This window comes from Staurois parvus, unplaced genomic scaffold (assembly GCF_062004578.1).
Source record: "Staurois parvus isolate SC_StPar_1 unplaced genomic scaffold, SC_StPar_1.0 ptg000207l, whole genome shotgun sequence".
NCBI lineage: Eukaryota > Metazoa > Chordata > Amphibia > Anura > Ranidae > Staurois > Staurois parvus.
This window is the reverse complement of record NW_028318003.1, coordinates 6,648,898-6,673,046: the sequence shown is the minus strand read 5'-3', so window position 1 is coordinate 6,673,046 and position 24,149 is coordinate 6,648,898. Positions and strand designations below refer to the sequence as shown.

The following is a 24,149-nucleotide window of genomic DNA, read 5'->3' as shown; positions in this document are numbered from 1 at the left end:
GCAGCTATGGGAGGCCCGTAATCTGCCAGCACCCTATGTCAAAAAATTCAACACACCAGCAGTGTGAGGAGACCTGAAAGTGGCACATGGCATGAGAGACTGTGGACCTGGCAGCAGCATGAGGAGGCGGTATAGGGGCCCATGGCAGATTAGGGGCCTGGCAGCAGCTATGGGAGGCCCATAATCTGCCAGCACCCTATGTCAAAAAATTCAACACACCAGCAGTGTGTGAGGAGACCTGAAAGTGGCACATGGCAGAGTGTGGCGATGGAGACAGCAGCAATGGGAGGCCGTACAGGGACCCATGAGAGACTTTGGACTTGGCAGCAGCATGAGGAGGCGGTATATAGGGGCCCATGGCAGATTAGGGGCCTGGCAGCAGCTATGGGAGGCCCGTAATCTGCCAGCACCCTATGTCAAAAAATTCAACACACCAGCAGTGTGAGGAGACCTGAAAGTGGCACATGGCATGAGAGACTGTGGACCTGGCAGCAGCATGAGGAGGCGGTATAGGGGCCCATGGCAGATTAGGGGCCTGGCAGCAGCTATGGGAGGCCCGTAATCTGCCAGCACCCTATGTCAAAAAATTCAACACACCAGCAGTGTGTGAGGAGACCTGAAAGTGGCACATGGCAGAGTGTGGCGATGGAGACAACCCACCGACTGTTTTGCTCGCTGCCAAGCTGCCACCCTCTTCTCCTGATGATGCGGAAGCAATAGCCTGATGACGACGAGGCTGCCAAGTGCGATCAGCCTCATCATCATCAATTAGGGTCTCCGCCTCACTACTAGCCCCCTCGGCTGCGTGTGGGTCAGGAGACAGACCTGTCTCTACACCGGCTACCGAGCCACTCTCCTCGCCACTACTTCTTCGCCTGGCTGCTGAAGAGGCGGATGTCTCCCCCCGTTCCTGACCGCCCTCTGTTAGCTCTTCCTCACTGTACTGGATGACACCGGGAGCACTAGCCTCTGGCTGCGAATAGTGCTGCCTCGACCCCTTCCTCTGCTGCCACGTCTGCTCGCTCCTAAAACATTGCCTCCTCTGCCACTCCTCTGCATGTTGTCTGACATACTCTTTAATTAAACGATTCTGTGTCCCTGAGTAACAATTCTGTGGCCCTAAGTAACGGTTCTGTGGCCCTCAGTAACAGTTCTGTGTCCCTGAGTAACAATTCTGTGTCTGTGCGAGTAACAATTCTGTGGCCCCAAGTAACAGTTCTGTGGCCCTCAGTAACAATTCTGTGTCTGTGCGAGTAACAATTCTGTGTCTGTGCGAGTAACAATTCTGTGGCCCTAACAGTTCTGTGGCCCTCAGTAACAATTCTGTGTCCCTGATTAACGTTTCTGTGGCCCCAAGTAACAGTTCTGTGGCCCTCAGTAACAATTCTGTGTCTGTGCGAGTAACAATTCTGTGGCCCTAAGTAACGGTTCTGTGGCCCTCAGTAACAGTTCTGTGTCCCTGTGTAACAATTCTGTGTCTGTGCGAGTAACAATTCTGTGGCCCTAAGTAACAGTTCTGTGGCCCTCAGTAACAATTCTGTGTCCCTGATTAACGTTTCTGTGGCCCCAAGTAACAGTTCTGTGGCCCTCAGTAACAATTCTGTGTCTGTGCGAGTAACAATTCTGTGGCCCTAAGTAACAGTTCTGTGGCCCTCAGTAACAATTCTGTGGCCCTAAGTAACGGTTCTGTGGCCCTCAGTAACAGTTCTGTGTCCCTGTGTAACAATTCTGTGTCTGTGCGAGTAACAATTCTGTGGCCCTAAGTAACAGTTCTGTGGCCCTCAGTAACAATTCTGTGTCTGTGCGAGTAACAATTCTGTGTCTGTGCGAGTAACAATTCTGTGGCCCTAAGTAACAGTTCTGTGGCCCTCAGTAACAATTCTGTGTCCCTGATTAACGTTTCTGTGGCCCCAAGTAACAGTTCTGTGGCCCTCAGTAACAATTCTGTGTCTGTGCGAGTAACAATTCTGTGTCTGTGCGAGTAACAATTCTGTGGCCCTAACAGTTCTGTGGCCCTCAGTAACAATTCTGTGTCCCTGATTAACGTTTCTGTGGCGCCAAGTAACAGTTCTGTGGCCCTCAGTAACAATTCTGTGTCTGTGCGAGTAACAATTCTGTGTCTGTGCGAGTAACAATTCTGTGGCCCTAACTAACAGTTCTGTGGCCCTAAGTAACAGTTCTGTGTCCCTGAGTAACAATTCTGTGTCTGTGCGAGTAAGAATTCTGTGTCTGTGCGAGCAACAATTCTGTGGCCCTAAGTAACAGTTCTGTGGCCCTCAGTAACAGTTCTGTGTCCCTGAGTAACAATTCTGTGTCTGTGCGAGTAACAATTCTGTGTCTGTGCGAGTAACAATTCTGTGTCTGTGCGAGTAACAATTCTGTGTCTGTGCGAGTAACAGTTCTGTGGCCCTAAGTAACGGTTCTGTGGCCCTCAGTAACAGTTCTGTGTCCCTGTGTAACAATTCTGTGTCTGTGCGAGTAACAATTCTGTGGCCCTAAGTAACAGTTCTGTGGCCCTCAGTAACAATTCTGTGTTCCTGATTAACGTTTCTGTGGCCCCAAGTAACAGTTCTGTGGCCCTCAGTAACAATTCTGTGTCTGTGCGAGTAACAATTCTGTGTCTGTGCGAGTAACAATTCTGTGGCCCTAACTAACAGTTCTGTGGCCCTCAGTAACAATTCTGTGTCTGTGCGAGTAACAATTCTGTGTCTGTGCGAGTAACAATTCTGTGTCTGTGCGAGTAACAATTCTGTGGCCCTAAGTAACGGTTCTGTGGCCCTCAGTAACTGTTCTGTGTCCCTGTGTAACAATTCTGTGTCTGTGCGAGTAACAATTCTGTGGCCCTAAGTAACAGTTCTGTGGCCCTCAGTAACAATTCTGTGTCTGTGCGAGTAACAATTCTGTGTCTGTGCGAGTAACAATTCTGTGGCCCTAAGTAACATTTCTGTGGCCCTCAGTAACAATTCTGTGTCTGTCCCTGAGTAACAATTCTGTGGCCCTAACTAAAGTTTCTGTGGCCCTAAGTAACAATTCTCTGGCACTCAGTAACAATTCTGTCTGTCCCTGAGTAACAATTCTGTGGCCCTAATAACGTTTCTGTGGCCCTAAGTAACAATTATCTGGCACTCAGTAACAATTCTGTCTGTCCCTGAGTAACAATTCTGTGGCCCTAATAACGTTTCTGTGGCCCTAAGTAACAATTCTCTGGCACTCAGTAACAATTCTGTCTGTCCCTGAGTAACAATTCTGTGGCCCTAATAACGTTTCTGTGGCCCTAAGTAACAATTCTCTGGCACTCAGTAACAATTCTGTCTGTCCCTGAGTATGAATTCTGTGGCCCTAACTAGCGTTTCTTTGTCCCTAAGTAACGATTCTGTGGCCCTAATTAACAATTCTGTGTCCCTGAGTAATAGTTCTCTGTCCCTAAGTATCGTTTCTCTGTCCCCAAGTATCGTTTCTGTGGCCCTAACTCTGTCCCTGTCCCTAGTACAGAGCAGTCTGCCTCTGTTCAATGACTGCAGGCAAATGAAGAATTCCAAAATGGCCGCTATTTATAGCTCGACCATTACACAGTGCTAGCTGGCTGGCTGCTGATTGGCTGATGCGATCACATGTCGTTGAGGAATGCATTATGGGTCAGCGCGCCTTGTCTGCGCGCCTTCCCAGACATCCCCGCTCCGTCGCCGCACATGTCAGCCGCCATTTTCGGAAAAATTTCGATTCGCGCGTCCGAATTAGGCTATTTTTCGGATTCGGCGCGAATCGAAATTTTTCTGATATTCGACTCGAATTCCACTTCGGCTACTTCGATTCGCTCATCTCTAATGATGATGCCTGCAGCTGTAAGCATCATCCTGGTATAACCATTCAAAGTCCAGTAATGTACCAGTACGTTGGTCCTTGTTGGGTGTATATGCTATGTTCTTTTTTTTTTGTATGCAGCTTGTGGACTAAATGAAAAAATGAGAAGAAATCTCTGCCAGAAAAAGTGTGTGGTATGCCCACCATTAGAATATACCACCCTGCATCCACCCACTTCTAATGGTGGGCAGACATAAGTTCATACTTTGCCACATGTGCCAGTTCCAAGATTGTACAAATGTCTAAATAGTGGCACGCTTGAATAAAAATTGTCCACATATAAGTGGTACTCCATATGGAAAAAGGAGGACACAAAGTCCCAAACTATCTTCTCACTGCTCCCCATGTAGTCTGGGCATCTGGAGGGCTCCACGTGACTATCTTTTCTCTCGTAAATCCGAAACTTATAAGTATAGCCTGTTGTCCTCTCACAGGTCTTATACATTTTGACCCCATATCTGGCACGCTTGCTGGGGAGAAATTGTTTGAATGCAAGGTGGCCAGAAAAATTAATCAGGGACTCATCAACGCAGATGTTTTGCTGGGGAGTATAGACATCTGCAAATTTTTGGTTAATGTGATTTGCGAGGAGCTGAATTTTGTAGAGCCAACAAATTCAGGGTCACCTCAAGGACAACACAATGTATTGTCGTTGAAATGCATAAAACACATTATACTCTCATATCTATGCCTGGCCATGGCAGCAGAGAACACTGGTTATGATGAATGGGGTCTATGGACCAATGCAACCGCAATTCATTTTATTTAGTAATGCCTATGATGAGGGTTAGGCCCCAAAAAAATGTAAATGTGAAACCCGTAATGAGTTTCCATGCGACTGGTCTGGCAAGGTTTAATTTTGGGTTGGTGGCAATAAATTGTTGTGCATATAAATTGCTTTGATCCACAATCAACGCATACAGATACTCTGTGAAAAACAGCTCCAAAAATCAAGGGGAGTAGTTAAATTTTCTATTTCCACCTGAATTCCGGGTTGGGTAGTGAATGGGGGAAGTACAGGTGCTGCAGAATTTGTGGGCTGTCATTCAGGATTTGCAAGCACATCCGGAAGGATACTAGGTCTGTGTGCGAATTCTTGGTGGTTGCAGGACAATACTTGTGCTCGTCACCTCACTGGCTTGTACTGGACTTATGGGACTCGCCACGTCACCAAGTCCTACTGCAGTGCTGGTATTATTATTATTATACAGGATTTATATGGTGCCAACAGTTTGCTCAGCGCTACAATATAACGGGAGACAATACAGCAACAATACAGTTCAATACAAGATCCTGGGAGCTTACAATCTAAGAGATATGTGAAAGACCAAGATGTACTAGACCGCTGGTGCTCGCCAGTTCACCAAAAGGTAGCGTGGCACTAGTACTGGCACTCTGCTGCATATGAGAGTCATCAAAATTTACCGACAAGTGCTAACAGAGATCAGGCCTGATTCTGCCAACACTGCGGTTTTGTGTGCAATGTATCAAGTGACAGTGACCTACTGACACTGCATTTGCTGGGGGAGAAGGGGGGGGGGGTAAGCATAGGGGCTAAACGCAGGTGCTGGCAGGTGCTGGGGCTGATCCCGCTAACGCTGCATTTTTGGGGATGCTATACTAATATGAATGCTGGTATAGTGCTGACCTGATCAAAGATATTGATCCGTTCAGAGACTATACTAGCAATGGAGGTTTATTGTGTATGAGCATATTCCTGGCAATCAAGGGGTTAAATGTGATGACTGGTGTAGTGATGGGCAATCTGACGCCATCTGGGAGGGGTGTGAAAACCACTGGAGTGCAAATCGTGTATATATATATATATATATATATATATATGTGATTTTGCACACCTGTGTTGCCATGTAGCAGTATTTCTGCTATAGGGCGGTCAGAAACCGGTTACAGAAGCGGTTTGTGTTACGGCACTGCGTTATTTTAACTGACAATTGCACGGTCATGCAATACTGCACCCAAATTAAATTTACATACTTTTTTTCTCACGAATTGAGCTTTCTTTCAGTGGTATTTGATCGCCTGTGCGTTTTTTATTTTTCGCGCTATTAAAAAAAAGGCTGACTATTTTGAGAAAAAAAACTATATTTTGGACTTTTGGACTAATAATGGCGGCAATCAACGACTTATGGCTGCGATCAGCGATTTATGACAGTGATCAGCGACTTATGGAGGGACTGCGGGACTGCGGCTGACATTTTGACACTGGGGGGGAACTGACTTGGGGTCACTGACATCCCCAGTGACACCAATACAGTGATCAGTGAAATCACTGGGGAGGAAGGGGTTAACTTTTTTATTCAATGAAAGGGTTAACTATGTGAGGGGAGTGTTTTACTAGTGGGGGGTGTGTACTTCACGGTAACACGCTGATCTGGAGAGATAAACTCTTCTCTCAGGATCAGAGTGTTAGGAACTGACAGAGAGCAGAGCTACAGTGTAAACACTACAGCCGTGCTCCCTGTCAGTGATTGCCGGTAATCGCCGGAACCCGGCGGGTAATGACTGGCCAGGACCCGGTGATTGACACCCACGGCCATGATCGGCGGCACCTGTTTTGCTAAATGACGTTTAAAAACGTGGTTTAGCACAGCGGTGCCGCCTTTCCGCAGTATATACACTGCGGCTGGTAGGCAAGCGGTTAATAAAAGACTTGTCAAAAACTGTTTTTTTTATTTACTTTTTGACACTTTTTTTCAATAAATGAGTAATAATATTATGTACACCATACTTATTCACTTGGGGGGTGGAATCTGAGGTCTTCCAGATTCCGATAAGCTCCTCGCTCACAGGCCCCCACATCCACCAGGCCAGGGTAGTGGGGAGAGGCCTTTGTCGCCATCAACATGGGGACAAAGTGCTTTGGGGAGGAGCCTCCACTGCCCCAAAGCATCCCTCCATGTTTAGGGCATGTGGCCTGGCATAATTCAGGATGAGGGGCAGAGCGTTTGCTCATCCTGCCCTTTCCTGGCCTGCCTGGATGCATAAGCGCCTGATATGGATTTGGGGGGGGAGCCACGCCATCTTTTAAATATCAAACCTAAGGGTCTGATATGGATTTTGGGTAGGGCACGCCATTTTTTTTTTTTTTTTTTTTTTAAGTCGGCCTTGTTTGATTTCATTCTGCTGATTCCCCCTGTCAGCAGATGAGTCATGATTGTTAAGGAGGCTCAATAACAACCAGCTATTTGTCTCAATGAATTCAGAATTATTCAATATTTTCAATTTGATTCTAATTCAAATACTTCCAAAAATTTTAATCCATTTGAAAACGAATAAATGAAATTAATTACAAAAAAAGAAGCAACTAAACAAAATTATTAAATTAACAAATCGATCTGAAATGAAACTAATTTTTTCCTTCTGCATATGTCTAATACATTTGGATAAGCCTTTGCACTGTACAAAACAGATAACAGCCTAATAATTAATATTGCAAGTCATGCACTCAGACCTGTTAAGTTGGTTATCACTGCAAAATGCCAATTGTTTTGGTGGGATCATAAAACAGTGTTACCAAGATAAATTATATGATAAATGTTACTATGATAAATTATAGGGACTGTAAGAATGAATGGGTATGTCTGGTGAATAAGAGATGATTCAGAAATGATTATATCTTACCATGATTGGCTGGTTTAGCAGACTGATAGCACCCAGTAAGCATCTATGTACAGTTGTGCTCAAAAGTTTGCATACCCTGGCAGAATTGACATTACCATTGACATAGAACATATGACTGATCATGCCAAAAAACTGTCTTCTTTTTAAAATGGCTAAAAGTTGAAGTTTTTTTACCTACATGCATTCTATTCATGAAGATAAAAAAATCTTCAGTGTTCAGCTTCCCCCTCAGCCCCCCCTTGATCCAGCGATGGCCCCCTTTGGCCTGATCCAGCGATGTGTACGGGGCAGAAGCTCTCCCGGGTCTAAGTCTCCTCATTGGCTGAGACATAGCAGCGGGAGCCATTGACTGTCAATCACAGCCAGTGAGGAGGTAGCAGGGGGGGAGCTGATCCATGCGACACACAGAGGCAGCTCGGGAGCTAGCAGATACATGTGTCCCCAGAGCAAGCAGCTTGCTTTGGGGGCACTCAGCAGGGGAGGAGGGACCAGGAGCACCAGTGGGGATCAGGTAGACCAAGAAAGATTTCAGCGACAACTGCCAGAGGAATTGTTCAGGATACAAAGAAAATCCCAAAGGTAACCTCAGGAGATATACAGGCTGCTCTGGAGATAAGCTGCATGGTTGAGTTGCCAGAAAGAAGCCTTGTGCAATGCCACAAAAAGACTAGTTACAATATGCTCAAAAAACACCTTGACATGCCTCCTAGCTTCTGGCACACTGTAATCTGGAGTAATGAGACCATAATAGAGCTTTATGGTCACAGACATAAGTGCTATGTTTGGAGAGGGGTCAACAGCATGGTGGTGGCTCACTGATGTTTTGGGTTTGTGAGCTCTAAAGGCATAGGGAATCTTGTGAAAATTGATGGAAAAATTAAAGGAGCATGTTATTAAAAAATACTGGCAGACAGTTTGCATTCTTCTGCACCGAAGCTGCACATAGGACGTTCTTGGATTTTCCAGCATTACAATGACTCTAAGCACAAGTACTCTAAGGTCAAGTTGACTCCAGTGGTTAGAGCAGAAAAAGGTTAAGGATCTCAAGTGGCCACCACAATCTTCTGACCTTAATATCATTGAGCCACTCTGAGGAGATCTCAAACATGGGGTTCATGCAAGATGACCAAAGACTTTGCATGACCTGGAGGCATTTTGCCAAGACCCTATACCACCTGCAAGAATTCGGGGCCTCATAGACAACTATTACAAAGTGCTGCATACTGTCATTGATGTTAAAGGGAGCAATATACAGTATTGAGAACTAAGGGTATGCAGACATTTGAACAGGGGTCACTTTATTTTTTACTTGTTGCCATGTTTTGTTTTATGATTGTGCCATTCTGTTACGACCTGCAGTTGAATATGAATCCCATAAGGAATAAAATAAATGCATTTTGCCTGGTCACTCATGTTTTCTTTTAAAATAGTGCAAACTGTATATTACCAATTCTCCAAGGGTATGCAAACATTTGAGCACAACTGTATGTTAAAGTACAGTATTACTGTATTTTGAAGGTAGATCATCAAGCACTGGAAGCATTAGGATGATCATGCAGTGGAAGCTTTAGGATGGTCATATAGTGGAAGTATTAGGATGGTCATGTAGTGGAAACATTAGAATGGTAATGTAGTAGAAGCATTAGGATGATTATGCAGTGGAAGCATTAGGATGATCATGCAGTGGAAGCTTTAGGATCATCATGTAGTAGAAGCATTAGGATGGTCATGCAGTGGAAGCATTAGGATGATCATGTAGTCGAAGTATTAGGATGGTCTTGTAGTAGAAGCATTAGGATGATCATGCAGTGGAAGCATTAGGATGATCATGTAATGGAAACATTAGGATGGTCATGTAGTAGAAGCATTAGGATGAGCATGCAGTGAAAGCATTAGGTAGTCAGACATATTATTATACCTCAGTGTTATAATAAATGAATATGACTTCTATCCCAGCAGGATATGTCTGGCCATATCGAAAGCCACACCTTTGCCACAAGCTCTATGAACCAGTTCTCCATCCTCTTCAGACGTACATTCATTTCTATCCTGAGAGATACGGTATGTTAAAGGACCAAGGGGAAATATAACATTTAAACAATAATAGAAAGTACTGAGAACAGTAAAAATACTTGCCTACTTTCCTTGGGTAAATGGTAAAAACTGTCAACATAATGCAGCAATGTTTGGACAAATTGCATCTCTGGAAGAAGTTGACAATTTCCACCTGTGTTCCTATTTTGGTGTAAATATGTGCCGCAATTTGTATTTTCCCATTACAGACTTTCAGGGTAATGGGTACTCTTTTTTTTCGGGGTGGGGGGGGAGTTCAGCCTTGGGTTCAGCTCCCCGCAGCATTATGGGTGTGAAAATATTGTGCTAACAGTGAGAGGGACTTAAAACTTGAGCCTACTCAGTAACATGGCACAGTTTGTGCACCCACAAAAAACTGTGCTAAGCAACTCTATCAAACATATAGGTAGGCAGGGCTAAAAGTCCAGTTGTCCATGCAGCCAATCAGGTTCCTCCTCTCCTCTCTCCTAGCTGAGCTGACCATCCAGGAGAAGGAGTAAGCCGTAAGGGTCCCTGGGCTGTGTGGCCCACCATCCAGGACTACACTAGCCTACACCATGGGCAATTGCTGGGCAGGCTGATGATACAACTGTTGGCGATTCAGGGAACACTTTCTAAAATTTTCAAGCATCAGGTCAGCTATCAGCAACGTTAAAATTTGGAATACCTGATTGGCCTCGGTTGAAGCTGGAAATCACTGTAGTAGCCCTACCTGCTACAGTGATGGCCTCTATCTTCCAAATGCCAAGCAGAGTGGCTGACCATTTGCATAGTAACCACAGTGGGTCTTGTACAGCTGCAATTTAGAAAAGGCATTGCATTTTTCTCCATGAATCCAAAGCATTCTCTGAATGGATGAGGTGGAAACTGGTACATCACCACCCCTCCTATCCACCTCTGGTTTCCATTCATTGAGAAGATTGCAAGGTGTTGTCTGAATGGCATCTGGAAGATTGCGGTAGTTTGGGCTACCATAGCAATTTACAGCTTCCACAGAAGCTGATCAGGTATCACAGAGTGTATTCACATTATTCAATGTCTGCACCAAGCGCAGAGTAAAAAGTATTAAAAGCATTCTTTGTGGTTGTAATGAATTGCATGCTATTGAGTGAGAAGTGATTATAACTGTTGGCTATAAGATATAACCACAAGTAATTAAGACATTCTTCATCTACGACTGTGATATGGCACTGAATGAGAGCATAGCAATGCCTGATACATTGTAACTGTGACACATAATAACTGTACAGTTACTAGCGAAATTACTAAATGGCGAATGTCATGCTCTGGCAATGCTTTCATAAGGGGGTTGTGTCGGGTAACCCAACCCCTCTCGATCTGTGTTGTGAAAATGAGCAGCCCCAAGGGAGAATGGCAGGTCATGAAAGACCACATGGGGGAGACTGCTCAGGTCATGGAGAACCAATATGGTGAAAGGTTTTTTGAAACAAATTGCAAAAAGTTTGAAGTTTTCAGTATTTTTAGTACTTTGAGAGAGTTGAGTTATCAAAATAAAATTCTAGTTAAAATTAGTTTGTTCATCTCTAATAATGAACCATGTATCTTCCTGGGTAATATCACAGAATATGCTGCATTATGGTATACACAGCCCACACACCATTTTTGGGTACAAAATCTTCAACAATGGGTGTGGGAGTATTATACTTTCTATAAAGGAGGTAGAGCTGAATCTTAATTAAGAAATTCTCCTGGCATGCAGCCTTTATTTTCTCTGTGAAAACTTGCTGCTCACTGCATACTGCCACCTTCTCTCTGGTCTACTTGTCAGCGATCCCTCATCATTGTAAGGCCAGTTAACCCTTCCTTATGCTATCCAAAACATAAAAATAATTTTTTGGCTGGAGATACACTTAAAAAATGTACCTGTTCAAACTTACATACAAATTCAACTTAAAGAATTTCTAAACCCAGGACCCTACACTCTATCTGGTCTCCCACAGTACACAGAACATGGAAAAGCAATTATTTTTAGTAAATATAAACTGCTAAATACCTTTTCTCATCAGCAGTCTTGTGACTTCCATCAGTGTCCAGCAGAGCACTGGTTAAAGCTTGTAGGAGGAGTTTTCATTCTCCTGTAGGAGGATACAGGACCCCTGACCTCTGTCTGGACAGTGCTGATTGGCCCTGTGCTGATCACAAAAAACTCTCTAGCAATACACACCAAACTGGCCAAGCCATGGTTCTGTGAGAGAAGGATCCAGGCTGCTCTGTGCAGATCCACTGCACAGAGCAGGTAAGTTCAACATGATTGTATTAAAAAAAACCCAAAAAACAAGACTTTAGGCTTGGTTCAAACCTATGCAGTTTGCTTTTGATTCGTTTTTGCGCATTTTTGCAGTGTTTTTGCTGCATTTTTATCACGTTTCCCGCTTTTTTGGCTTTTTTTTTTGTTAAAGTGGAAATTTTTTGTTGCTGGGCACCAAAAAATTGCAAAACACAGCAAAAACGCACTACATGCATTTTAGCAGCTTCTCCATTGAACTCTATTATAGGAAAAACTCTGCTTTTTGCATTTAAAAGAGTCCCTGACCCCTTCCAAAAACGCAGCAGCTCAAGAAAGCATAGATGTGAACATATCCCATAGGAAACCATGTTAAATGTACTGTACTGTAGTGTGTTTCTGCAAAAAGCACTAAAAACGAATCGGTGTGAACCAGGCCTTTGGGAAAACACGGCACAGCAGCACACAGTGTGCATAAACAAGCTGCTGAGTATCACTTTAAATTAAAGGACTTTTTGAAACATTTAATGGTTAAGAGCATCAAATACAGCCAATGCATTTCAGGGGAAAAAAGCCTCCCTCTTCTTCACAGCTACTGTATAGAAAACAATAAAAAGTAGAACATACTGTTTTACAATTATCTCATGCAGTGATAAAAGTCAATAAAATCTATAGAGGAATCCATAAGTATCCATAAAACGTCAATATCTGTAAAATGGTGGTCACTCCAAACAATCTGGCTATTAAGATGATTCAATAGTCATATAAAATATTATATAATACATAATAAATAAAGTATATATATATTGTTAAAATGCAAAGGGCCTGGAACTATCTTAGATTATTTGCCTACATGAATGGAAATGAAAGACCTTGAGCAGTCCATGTGACTAGAACAGAATGTTTTACTGTCTTGTCTGTTTACTCTAGTAGAAAAATAAATGCAGGATATAATCTATATACTTTATTTTTACCTCGTTCCTTATTTTTATGTATGATTCAATTCCTATGACTTTCCTCCTCAATGGTTTTATATGTATAAAATGATGCTACTTGGTTTGTTCCGGCTCCAAGTAGTTAATTTTCTCTGTAGCAGAGCATTATGTGTAATGTTGTACTTTCCCACCCTCCCAGGTCCTGACTCACCTGCGTTTCATGTCTCACCTATGTATCGGGGTTCTGATTGGGCTACTGTACCTGCACATTGGGGATGATGCCAGCAAAGTGTTCAATAACACAGGCTTCCTGTTCTTCTCCATGCTCTTTCTTATGTTTGCAGCTCTCATGCCCACTGTACTTACCTGTAAGAACAACTGTGAAATAATCCTCTATATTTGTCTTCTTCCTGTAACTAATTTATGTTTCATTATGTATTTTATTTGACCTCCCCTATTCTCACCCTGGTTCACATTTTATTTTTCTGTTCTTTTTATATTTAATTAGTGTATTCCACTTTCTGCTTTTCAAATTGCTTTATGTTATCTCATTCATTTCTTTCATCCAATGTTTTCAGTAAGTCTTCCCTGTCCTTCGTTATCACAGTATTGATTATGTACCCACAGTTCCTCTGGAGATGTCTGTGTTTCTTAGAGAACACCTAAACTATTGGTACAGCTTGAAAGCTTATTATCTGGCTAAGACCATGGCAGATGTCCCCTTTCAGGTAATGTGCTTTGTTCATGGGTTTCCTAGAATAAATATTAACTTATTTTAATAGAGAAATACTGCATAAAAAAACCATAGTTGATGTGAATGATTCCAAGAACTGATTGAAGAGATTAAAGCTGAAGTTTAGATTTGGATTTATTAACATAGTTACATTGGTCCAGCTTGGATCAATGTAAGTATGTATGAACCATTCCTGTGGGATTCCTGTGGAAGCGGAAATCACTGTACCTAGCACTTCTACTACTCTCGCTTCTAAATCCCATGCCAAGAAGCTGCCCTGCTGCATTGTGGACATAGAAGGTCCCTAGCTTGACATGGGCACCATTCAGGGAAAACTTTGCATTCTGTGGAAGCTGTAAATCACTGTGGTAGCCCCAGCTACTGCAGTGATGGCTGCAGTCTTCTCTGTACTTTTCAAAGAACACCTTGCCTTTCAGTCTGTGATAGCAAAGAGTTCTCTGATTGGAAGAGGTGGAAAGGCAGGATGGTGCCACATCCAATCAGAGAACCCTTTGCAGTAATTGCGAAAATGTAGAGTGTTTCCTAAATGTTACTTGTGCCAAGCAGGCAACCTCCTGTGTTCAGTAAGTAGTAGGGCAGCTACTTGGCATGGGACCCCAATGGGAACTAGTGGAGATCACTGGAGTACCAGTACTTATTACAGTGGTTTCCAGCTTCCAAGCTAGACCAATGTAAAACATTCCATACCCAGAATTCAGCTATACATTTGCAAGTATTTTGTAGATGGCCTTTGTCCTTACTCTAAAACATTGCTAAGGTCATTATAGAGGCCGGAAACATGCAAAGATCGTGGGCAGGCTCATACAAACATTCCTTTACTTTCCCTGTCTAGTGAAGAAGCAGTGATTAAACATACCCTTCTACAAATTAAAAGTTTTGGACAAAAGCTCATCTGACATGATATTCTAAATCTATTTTTCTATTGTGAACAAATGATGATTAAAAATACATTTCTACTGAAGAGTTTTGTAATCAAAAAGCATATTTGACCATACTGGATGCACAGGGGTTGACTTACTAAAACTGTAGCGTGCAAAATCTGGTGCATAGAAACCAATCAGCTTCCAGTTTTTTTTTGTGTCAAAGCTTAACTGAACAAGCTGAAGTTAGAAGCTGATTGGCTACCATGCACAGCTGCACCAGATTTTGCACTCTCCAATTTTAGTAAATGAACCCCATGGTGTCTGCGTTTCTGTGTTCAAAATACACAAAAAACAAAGAGAGATTGTCTTGTTACAGATATAGATGTAAAGATACTTTTTGTTACCGTTATAGATGTATATATGCTTTTTTGTATAGTCCGGATGTAACAGTATTTCTGTCACAAAGCAGGACAATTCAAACTGAACACATCATGAAAAGTACATATGCAGAGATTGCCTTTAGTGAAAGCCATAGAGCAGTTCAGTGGATCTAGAGATATTGGCAGCTGGAATTAAAACCTAATTTTGGCATTACCTGTAAATCTTCAGTTAGTCGCTATTCCCCTCCATTTCCCAGGGCCTCATTCTGGTCCTTTGCATGGTGGACAGCCTCACTGACTAATGAGAAGACGTGTAGGAGCAAACTTGGCTTATAATGGAAAGTTATAATTTGCATTCCATAGCTGCCTTTATATCTGGATTGTCTGCTGATTTTTATGTGGTTTTCACTAACAATAGCCTCAGCATAGACATGTTTTCATCATATGCTTTGTTTTTCTTAGGATAGCCATATATTGCCCAATTTTCTTCTGATTTCTGTTGGCTTGTCCGAAATGTGAGCAGTGCATGTCCCTGCTGGCACTGCTCCTCTTGAGAAAGTTGATCTTTCAAATGACTTTTGTCAAAGAAGTATATCAGAAAATTGTCTGGTTAATAGTGCCTGCCTTCAGTCAGGATACAATAGCTCGCCAGGATAGATTCGTCCATTTGCGCTGTTAGCATGGAATGAGGAATCAGTTAGATTTAAACTTCGACTGCCTATAAGCAGTGTGTGCATTTCCTATGCCACTTCAGTTGGCTTTAGTAGGTTTTAGTTATTGATCGTATAAAAGCAATGACATCCAATCATCCTCCTAGCTTCAAGATTCATAGTTCAAATTTTATATGTTTTATTTTAAATTTCAGATTGTGTGTCCTGTGGCATATTGTAGTATTGTATATTGGATGACTGGTCAGCCCCTGGAGGCTACACGTTTTCTCCTTTTTACTGCTCTTGCCACATCCACTGCCCTTGTGGCCCAGTCTCTGGGGCTTCTCATTGGTGCAGCATCCAACTCCTTACAGGTGAGCTCCAGTCTATACAAACTCTATAGCCTTCAAACCTAGGGGTCAAATTAGGTGTATAGTTCATATACATGTGTTAAAAGTATTTGGCTCATAACCTAAATTCTTTTTCTAGAATTATTTTTATTATGAGAATCATTTGTAATTTATATTTCATACTAATTTTACCAACTTTTTTTTTTTTAGGTAGCAACCTTTGTTGGTCCAGTAACTGCAATACCTGTCCTATTATTCTCAGGCTTCTTTGTCAGCTTTAAAACCATCCCGACATATCTGCAGTGGAGCTCCTACATCTCATATGTCAGGTCTGAAGAGATCAAATTAAACACAGTTTCAGTGTCTTTTTTTTTATAATTTAAATATTTATTCATTTTTCATTTAAAAAACAATACATATTTCCATATATTGAAAATATAATATTACAATTTCTCATAAATCATTGGTTTCGTATCATTTTCATTTTCTCCCCATAGCTCCCTTAACCCATTACCCGCCCACCTCCCACCCCGCTACTATATACCCCTGACATCTGACTGATTGGCTTGTATCTCCTATTCTCTGGAAACCTAGGTTTGAGAACCGAAGAGAAAGACTAAGAAAGAAAGAGATGCTAATTACTATATTCTCTCCCTTTTCCTAATCCTTTCCCCACCTCTTTTCTCCTCGTTTCTTCTTATCCTCTCTTTCCCTTTTCTTTATGCTTACTTACTCAGTACCTTTCTTTACCTTTACTTTGAACTCCTCCCATTTCTCCCATTTCGCATAATACATCACCATCCTATCTTCCTGTAGATAATAGAGTTTCTCCAATCTAGCAATCTGATCTACTCTATTCATCCAATCTTCTTCACTCGGTGCCTCAACCTTACGCCAAAACCTAGGAATCAGACTTTTTGCTGCGTTTAGGTAGCCCAGTATGCCCAGTTCTTTATATTTATTTCCAGATATCATTGAGTTATGGAAAAGACAGGTTTCAGGATCCAATCCTATCTCCACTCCAGTGAGAATTTTGATTTGGTTTGTAACTTTTTCCCAGTATGTGTGTATTTTTGGACATTCCCACCAAATGTGATACATCGTGCCCAACCCTCCACATCCTCGCCAACACCAGGGTTGCTTCTCCTCACTCATCTTGTGCTCTATCACCGGTGTGACATACCACCTTGTCAAACATTTAAAATTCATTTCCACTTCACGCATACTAATATTTTCATGTACCATTCTATATATTTTCCTCTGTGTGTGTTCTTCCCACTCCACTCCTAAATCCTTTTCCCATTTTTCTATATACTTTAATTTAAACTTACTATCTAAATCCGTGAGAGCTTTATATGCTTTGGCAGTGCTGTGTTTCCCATCACCTCTATCTTCTAAATATTTCTCGAGTTCATTCCATTCTTTCCTAGTTCTAAGGGGCTTCGTTAATTTCTCCACAAATTGTTTTAATTGATTATATCTCCATTTATCTATCCCAGTGAAAATCCTTCCCTCTTCTTTTTTCAAATCCTCCAGTGTTCTTAAGTTTACCCCCTCCATTACATCTCTCAACTGAGCGTCTTCCTTCATAATCCATCTACCTGAGATTTCCTCTTTACCTGGGGGAAAAAAGTCTGAATTTCTTAGTGACATTAATAATGAATTAAAATCCCATTTCCTCTGTTTGTGCATTTTATCCCATTCTCTTATTACAATCCTCGTGTATACACTCGTGCTCTCCTCTAATTCTCTAAATTGTGGTGGCACCCATACGCTCCTACCCAAATCCTTTCTACTAAGTGTATTTTCTATTGTGACCCAATGTTTACTCTTTAAGTTGTGTGTCCAGTCAAAAATTCTCGCTAGGATGGCTGCCCTGTGGTATCTTTTGAAATCCGGGACTCCCAACCCTCCTTTTCCTTTATTTCTGCTTAGCACTTCATATGATATCCTAGGTTTTTTATTTTTCCATATATATTTAGTAACCATTCGCTTGATTGTCCTAAAATACACCCCTGGAAGATTAATGGGAATCATCTGGAATTTATACAGTATCTTAGGGAGAATTACCATTTTTATCAGATTAATACGGCCCAGCCAGGAGGGATTTCCTCCACCCATTTTCCTCAATTCCTCTCTGATTTCATTTAACATTGGGATATAATTAGCTTTATAAAGATTCTTCTGTGAGGGAGTGAGTTTTACTCCCAGGTATTTTATTTCTCTATTTTTCCATATAAAGGGAGATTCTCTCTGTATATTTTCTTTTTCACTTTTTGGAAGATTTATATTTAATATCTCTGTTTTACTCGGGTTAATTTTTAAATTTGACATTTCCCCATATTCCTTCAGTGTTTTCATTAAGTTAGGAAGTGTTATCCTTGGGTTTCCAACATAGAATAATAAATCGTCCGCAAATGCGGCTATCTTATGTTCTATCTTTCCAACATTTATTCCCTTTATATCTATATTTTTCCTAATTGTTGATAACAGGGGTTCCAGTGATAAAACAAACAACAGTGGGGACAGTGGGCATCCCTGTCTGGTTCCATTTGACATTGGAAAGGTCTCTGATCTCTCTCCGTTTACCATTACCATCGCAGACGGTCCTTCATACAATCTTCCAATCCACTTTCTCATCCTACTACCCAGTCCCAGGACCTCCAGTGTATCCATCATAAAACTCCAGTTAACCCTATCGAACGCCTTCTCCGCATCTATCGAGAGCAGCACTACTGGATTTTTTTCCATTTTACTCTTCTGTATAAGCATCAGGGACCTCAACCCATTATCTCGACCCTCTCTTCCTCTAACAAAGCCTACCTGGTCTCCATGAATCCAATCTGGCATCAGATCCCTTAACCTATTCGCCAATACTTTTGCATACAGCTTCGTATCTACGTTCAATAGCGATATCGGTCTATAACTTGCACAATGGGTGATATCTTTACCTTCCTTATGTATTAGGACCACCTGTGCCAGAAGGGATTCCTCTCTTATTTCCATCTCTCCCCCCAACGCCTCCATATATCTCTTTAATTTAGGTAGCAGTAAATCACTGTATTTTTTATAATACCTCACAGTATATCCATCTGGGCCTGGGCTTTTTCCCGTCTTAAAGCTTTTTAATGCTATTTTTAGTTCTTCCTGCGTGATTTCGGATTCTAAGGAGTTTAATAGTTCTTCACTCAATTTTGGTAATCCTGCATTTCTTAAATAATCCCTTCTTTTATCAATATTTGTCATTTTATCTTTATTTATAACATCCTTAGGGGCAATATTATATAATTTACTGTAGTAATTTTTAAATACCTTTGCAATATCTTTAGTTGAATGGACTAACTCTCCCTTGGAGTTTTTTATTTTATCTATATAATTCCTATTCTTCTTTCTCCTCAAGGCTCTCATCAGATATTTTCCTGGTCTGTCTCCCCATCTATATCTTTCACCAATGATCTTATTAAAAGTTCTCATTTTTTCTTCTTCCATTACTTTCTCTAGTTCTTCTCTCTTTTTTATCACTCTTTGCTCTATCTCTCCCCTTATGTTATTTTTATGTAGGAGTTCCATCTCAGCTATTTCCTTCAAAAGCCCACTGATCTTCTCGCGTCTTTCCCTTTTTTTCTTTGCCCCAATCGCAATAAGGATTCCTCTTACATATGCTTTATGTGCCTCCCACACTGTAGCTAGTGATACATCCTCTGTTTCATTTTCCTCAAAGAACCTCTCTATCTCCTCCCTGATCTTCTGGTCAGTATCTGGATCTGTGAGGAGTGTCTCATTCAACCTCCATGATAAACCACCTGACCTTTTCCCTCCCCATTTTAATTCCATTACTACAGGTGCATGGTCCGAGATAGTTTTTGCTTCTATTTCTGCTTTAACCAAATCCTCAACAAGTCGATGGTCCAGCAAAATATAGTCCAATCTAGAGTATGTCCTATGTACACTAGAGAAGAAAGTGTAATCTCTCTCTCTCATGTGGACAATTCTCCAGCTATCCACCAGTTGGCACTCTTTCATCACCCTTTTCAATGGTCCCATGGACCTATTTCCCCCTCTCTGTACTCCAGATGTTGTATCTATTTGTGGATCCATACATATATTAAAGTCACCTGCCACTATTAGATATCCCTTTCCAAAATCCATCAATCTTCTCATAACCCCTTTCAAAAACATCTCTGGCTTCTTATTAGGGCAATATATGTTAACAAGCGTACATTCTATGTCATATAATTTACCCTTCAAAAACAAATACCTCCCCTCCGGGTCTGTCTTTCTCTCTTCCAGTTCAAACCTGATGTTTTTTGCAAATCCTATAGCTACTCCCTTAGTTCTCTTATCTGGGGAATCTGCATAATACCATGTCGGGTGTTGTCTAGAGTATAACTTAATATTTTTTTTTAACTCTAGATGTGTTTCCTGCAAAAAAACAACTGAGGCCTCTCTATGTTGTAGTTCTCTATATAGTCGAAATCTTTTACCTGGGCAGTTTAATCCATTTACATTATGGGTCACGAAGCGTATTTCCTCCATATTTTATTTTCCTTCTTCCTATTTTACCATTTCCTTTCCTCTTTCCCTTCCCTATACCTCTTCTCTCGTACCAGATGTCAGTTTTGAAACTCCCTATCCCCAATCCCCTCCCTCTTCTCTCCCTCCCCTTCTCCCCCCCCCTCCATCCCCCCCACCTCCCTCTCCCCCCCCTCCCACCAACACCACGAACCCCTCCCCCCCTCCCCCTCCCCCCTAATAGGTTTTTTATTTGCCTATAGATCATCTGTGGAAAGAGTCCCACTTTTGATCCCTATCTGGGGGCTCAGCTCCGTCCATGTGCCGCTCACCTTCCCCCCCTCCTCCCCGTTGTCCCTCTATCTATTTGTTCTCTGTTTTCTCTTCTAACTAGCTGCCATTCTTCTTTTCCCAACATAAATAGCTCTCTCTCCTCCTCTTCCCATCCCGGTATCTCTATTCTCTGCAGTTCAAATTTATTACAGAAGTCCTTCATATCTTCAGAGGATCGCAAAAAAGCTGTGACTCCATCTTTCCATCCAATTAAGCATGCTGATCGACCCCATCTATATTGCACATTCTGATTCTTCAACAGTTCCAATAATGGTTTCAACGATCTCTTTCTTCTCAATGTCTCGGCTGCTATGTCTGCAAAAATTTGAATATTTTTCCCTCCATAATTGATATTCGTTCTTCCTTTAATCTTCCTCCATATCTCGTCCTTATCTCTATAATTATGGAACCGAACGATTATATCTCTTGATTTTTCTGGGCCTTTTTCTTGTTGAAGCTTTCCTATCCTGTATACACCGTCTAATTTATACATTTCCGCACCAGGTCTGTCCATTATGGCATTCAAAATTTTTCCTGTGATCTCCTTTAGGTCTTCCCCCTGTTGCAGCTCTGGGACTCCTCTTATTCTAATGTTATTTCTCCTGTCCCTATTTTCTTGATCCTCCATCATATAAAGCAGTCTTTTTTGTTCCTTCCGAGTATCTAATATCAGTTTTTCTAATTTTGGGATAATTTGGGTATGGGATTTAACTGTTTCCTCCGTTTCTTCCACTCTAGATAGCAACTGTCCCATTTCTTTCCGAATTATCCCCATCTCTTGCTTTATAGATTTTTCTAAATTTCCAAACATCTCCGCCATTTCCTTTTTATTTGGCACTTGCAGTTCTCTTTCAGTTTCTCCCAACTCCATACTTTCCAGTGTTTGTTGGCTATTGTTAGCTGGTCCCAGGGAAGATCTTAAGCTATTGTCTAAGCTTATTTCCAGTTCACTTCTATCACTTATTTCCTGGATTTTTACTGGAGTTAGTTTTCCCTGCGACGTGTATTTTTTTATTGTTCCAGTTTGGGAGTTCTTAGGCATATTTCCTTTACTATTTTTCCCTTTCATGTCGCATATAAGATTATTAGAGCTTTTTCAAGATTCTGGGGTATATACTTAAAACTGTCACTGCTTTCTTCAGACCCTCTCTGGGAATTCCCTTCTTATTCTTTATGTTGGATGTCAGTTGGTCAGTAGCACAGCTTGAAAAACTAACACTAACACTTGGGGGAGACCCACAGCTCTCACTCACCCTTCTGGAGTAGCTTCCGAGTTGCAGTCCTGGGATGCCCTTTCTCCTGCTGCCTTGTCCTCCTCTTCCAGGGAATTCCCTTGGGTCTCTTTATCCTCCTCTGCATATACCCCGAGATATCCCTGGAGACAGCTCTGCTGTGTATGTCGGCTCTTCCCCTGCCTCCTAAGACGCCGGCCGGTCTCTTTCTCTCCCAGCTGTACACCTCGGCAGCCCACGTGGTATCGCCACTCCTCCTTGTCTCCTGGCAACCTCACACTCTCTCCCCAGGATCACCGCTTGCAGAGTTCACAGGGGAAGGACACGCTCCCTCTCCACTCCCCGGTCAACAGCCGCATCACCGCCGGGATCTCCCCTCTCCTCAGGTCAGTCTCCAGCCGCCCTCCGACTCAGCTAGTCAGTCTCTCGGGACAAATTAGGGAGGATAGGTGGGGGAGGCTATCGGAGAGTTCCTATGCTCCGCTCTCCTGTGCCGCCATGTTCGGGCTCCGCCCCCCGGAAGTCTGCAGTTTCAGTGTCTTAATCTTAACACGCTTAAAGTTATTTTAAAGGCTCTTTTTATGAAAAACAAAAACAAAAAAACGTCTTTTATTTACCTGCTCTGTGCAATGGTTTTGGAAAGAGTGTCCCCAATCCTCCTCCTTTTGAGGTCCCCCATCTGCATTTCTTGCCCCTCCCCCTCGATGAGTGCCCACCATAGCAAGCCACTTGCTATGGGGGCACTCATGCGGGCTTGCTGCCGGGCCAGTTCTGTGTGTCCATTGACACACTGAGTGATTGAGCCTTTGAGGAAGGAGAGAGCCAAGAAAGTCGCTGCTCTTCTGCATAGCACTAAGTCAAGTTTGGATAAGGGGGGCTGGGGACAGAGCTGCATACAGAAAGGTTTTTTTGCCTTAATGGTAAGTATGTGTTAAGATAAAAAAAACCTTCAGCCTTAATAACCACTGTAAAATCTGTCGCTTTAGTGTATGTGTCTTACTGTATTGTGTTCAAATTGTTATTTGTTTTATACTTACCATTTATATATATATATGCTTTTTTGTTTTGTTTTTATAAAAAAATATTTCTTTATATAACTCCATTTTGTATCTGGGACATGGATTAGCCATACACTCATGACTTTTTCTCCATTATGCTATATATAAGTATTATAGCAACTAAGTCAACTTTGCGCTATATTGTATTAGAGTAAACATACTGCTTTGAATCTTGAAAATGGAGCACAAGCTTCTACAGGCTTCAGTCGCCCTGTATTATTACTCACTGCCTTAATTACTGTTGTTTTTATGAACACTGTGCATAATCCAGGATACATGCTGCATGCAGGTACTGCTGATCTCTGTGCAGTTATGCTAATTGGTACACTGTAGTTCTGACATATCGAACTGCTGTATGGACCCAGCTATTCTCACAGAGAGTGCAACAAACATGCATCATACAATACGTAACCCAAACCCAAAGTTGCCAGTGCTTCTGCCCTATTTTCAGTTTGGCTTCAGTAAGGCTGTAAGTAGCAATCATGGGTGATAAATAGAGATGAGCGAAGTATTCAAAAATTCGATTTGACTGATTCGGCGAATTCGTGGACAATATTCGATTCGAGTCGAATATATTCGCTGTGAATTTAACTTAAAAAAGGGTGTTTCTAGGCTTCAGAGAGACTTAATATTAGTGCAGAACACTGTACCTTTAATTTAAATGCCCTTGGAGTCTGCTGGGGAAGAGAAATAATACTGTCAGTCAGTATGACATGCAGATGAGTGCCGTCGATCTTAGAATCACCGCACACTTCACTCATTTGGCCAGTCACGGGGCCAAAACCAGTGTTTGGAGCCACAGTGTGGCGGTGGAGGCAGCAGCAATGGGAGGCCATACAGCAACCTATGACAAAATGGAAACCAGCAGGAGTGTGAGGAGACCTCAAAGTGGCACATGGCAGAGTGGGAGCAATGGGAGGTGGTACAGGGACCCATGTCACACTGTGGACCCAGCAGCAGCGTGACGAGGCGGTACGGGGGCCCATGGCAGATTTGGGGCCTGGCAGCACCTATGGGAGGTCTGTAATCTGCCAGCAACCTATGACAAAATGGAAAACAGCAGGAGTGTGAGGAGACCTCAAAGTGGCACATGGCAGAGTGGGAGCAATGGGAGGCGGTACAGGGACCCATGTCACACTGTGGACTCAGCAGCAGCGTGACCAGGCGGTACGGAGGCCCATGGCAGATTACAGTCCTGGCAGCAGCAATGGGAGGCCCGTAATCTGTCAGCACCCTATGACAAAAAATGGAACACACCAGC

General features: G+C 42.3%; 1 protein-coding gene across 1 annotated transcript in view; it reads left to right on the top strand.

Moving 5' to 3' along the window:
* The window catches only part of ABCG4 (ATP binding cassette subfamily G member 4), a 112,850-nt gene that overhangs the window by 55,271 nt on the left and 33,430 nt on the right, over positions 1 to 24,149 (top strand). The window contains exons 10-14 of the mRNA XM_089678581.1: positions 9,460 to 9,564; positions 12,956 to 13,124; positions 13,384 to 13,484; positions 15,619 to 15,777; positions 15,964 to 16,082. Of these exons, the coding sequence (XP_089534707.1) occupies positions 9,460 to 9,564; positions 12,956 to 13,124; positions 13,384 to 13,484; positions 15,619 to 15,777; positions 15,964 to 16,082 (653 nt within the window). The remainder of the gene's footprint in view (positions 1 to 9,459; positions 9,565 to 12,955; positions 13,125 to 13,383; positions 13,485 to 15,618; positions 15,778 to 15,963; positions 16,083 to 24,149) is intronic.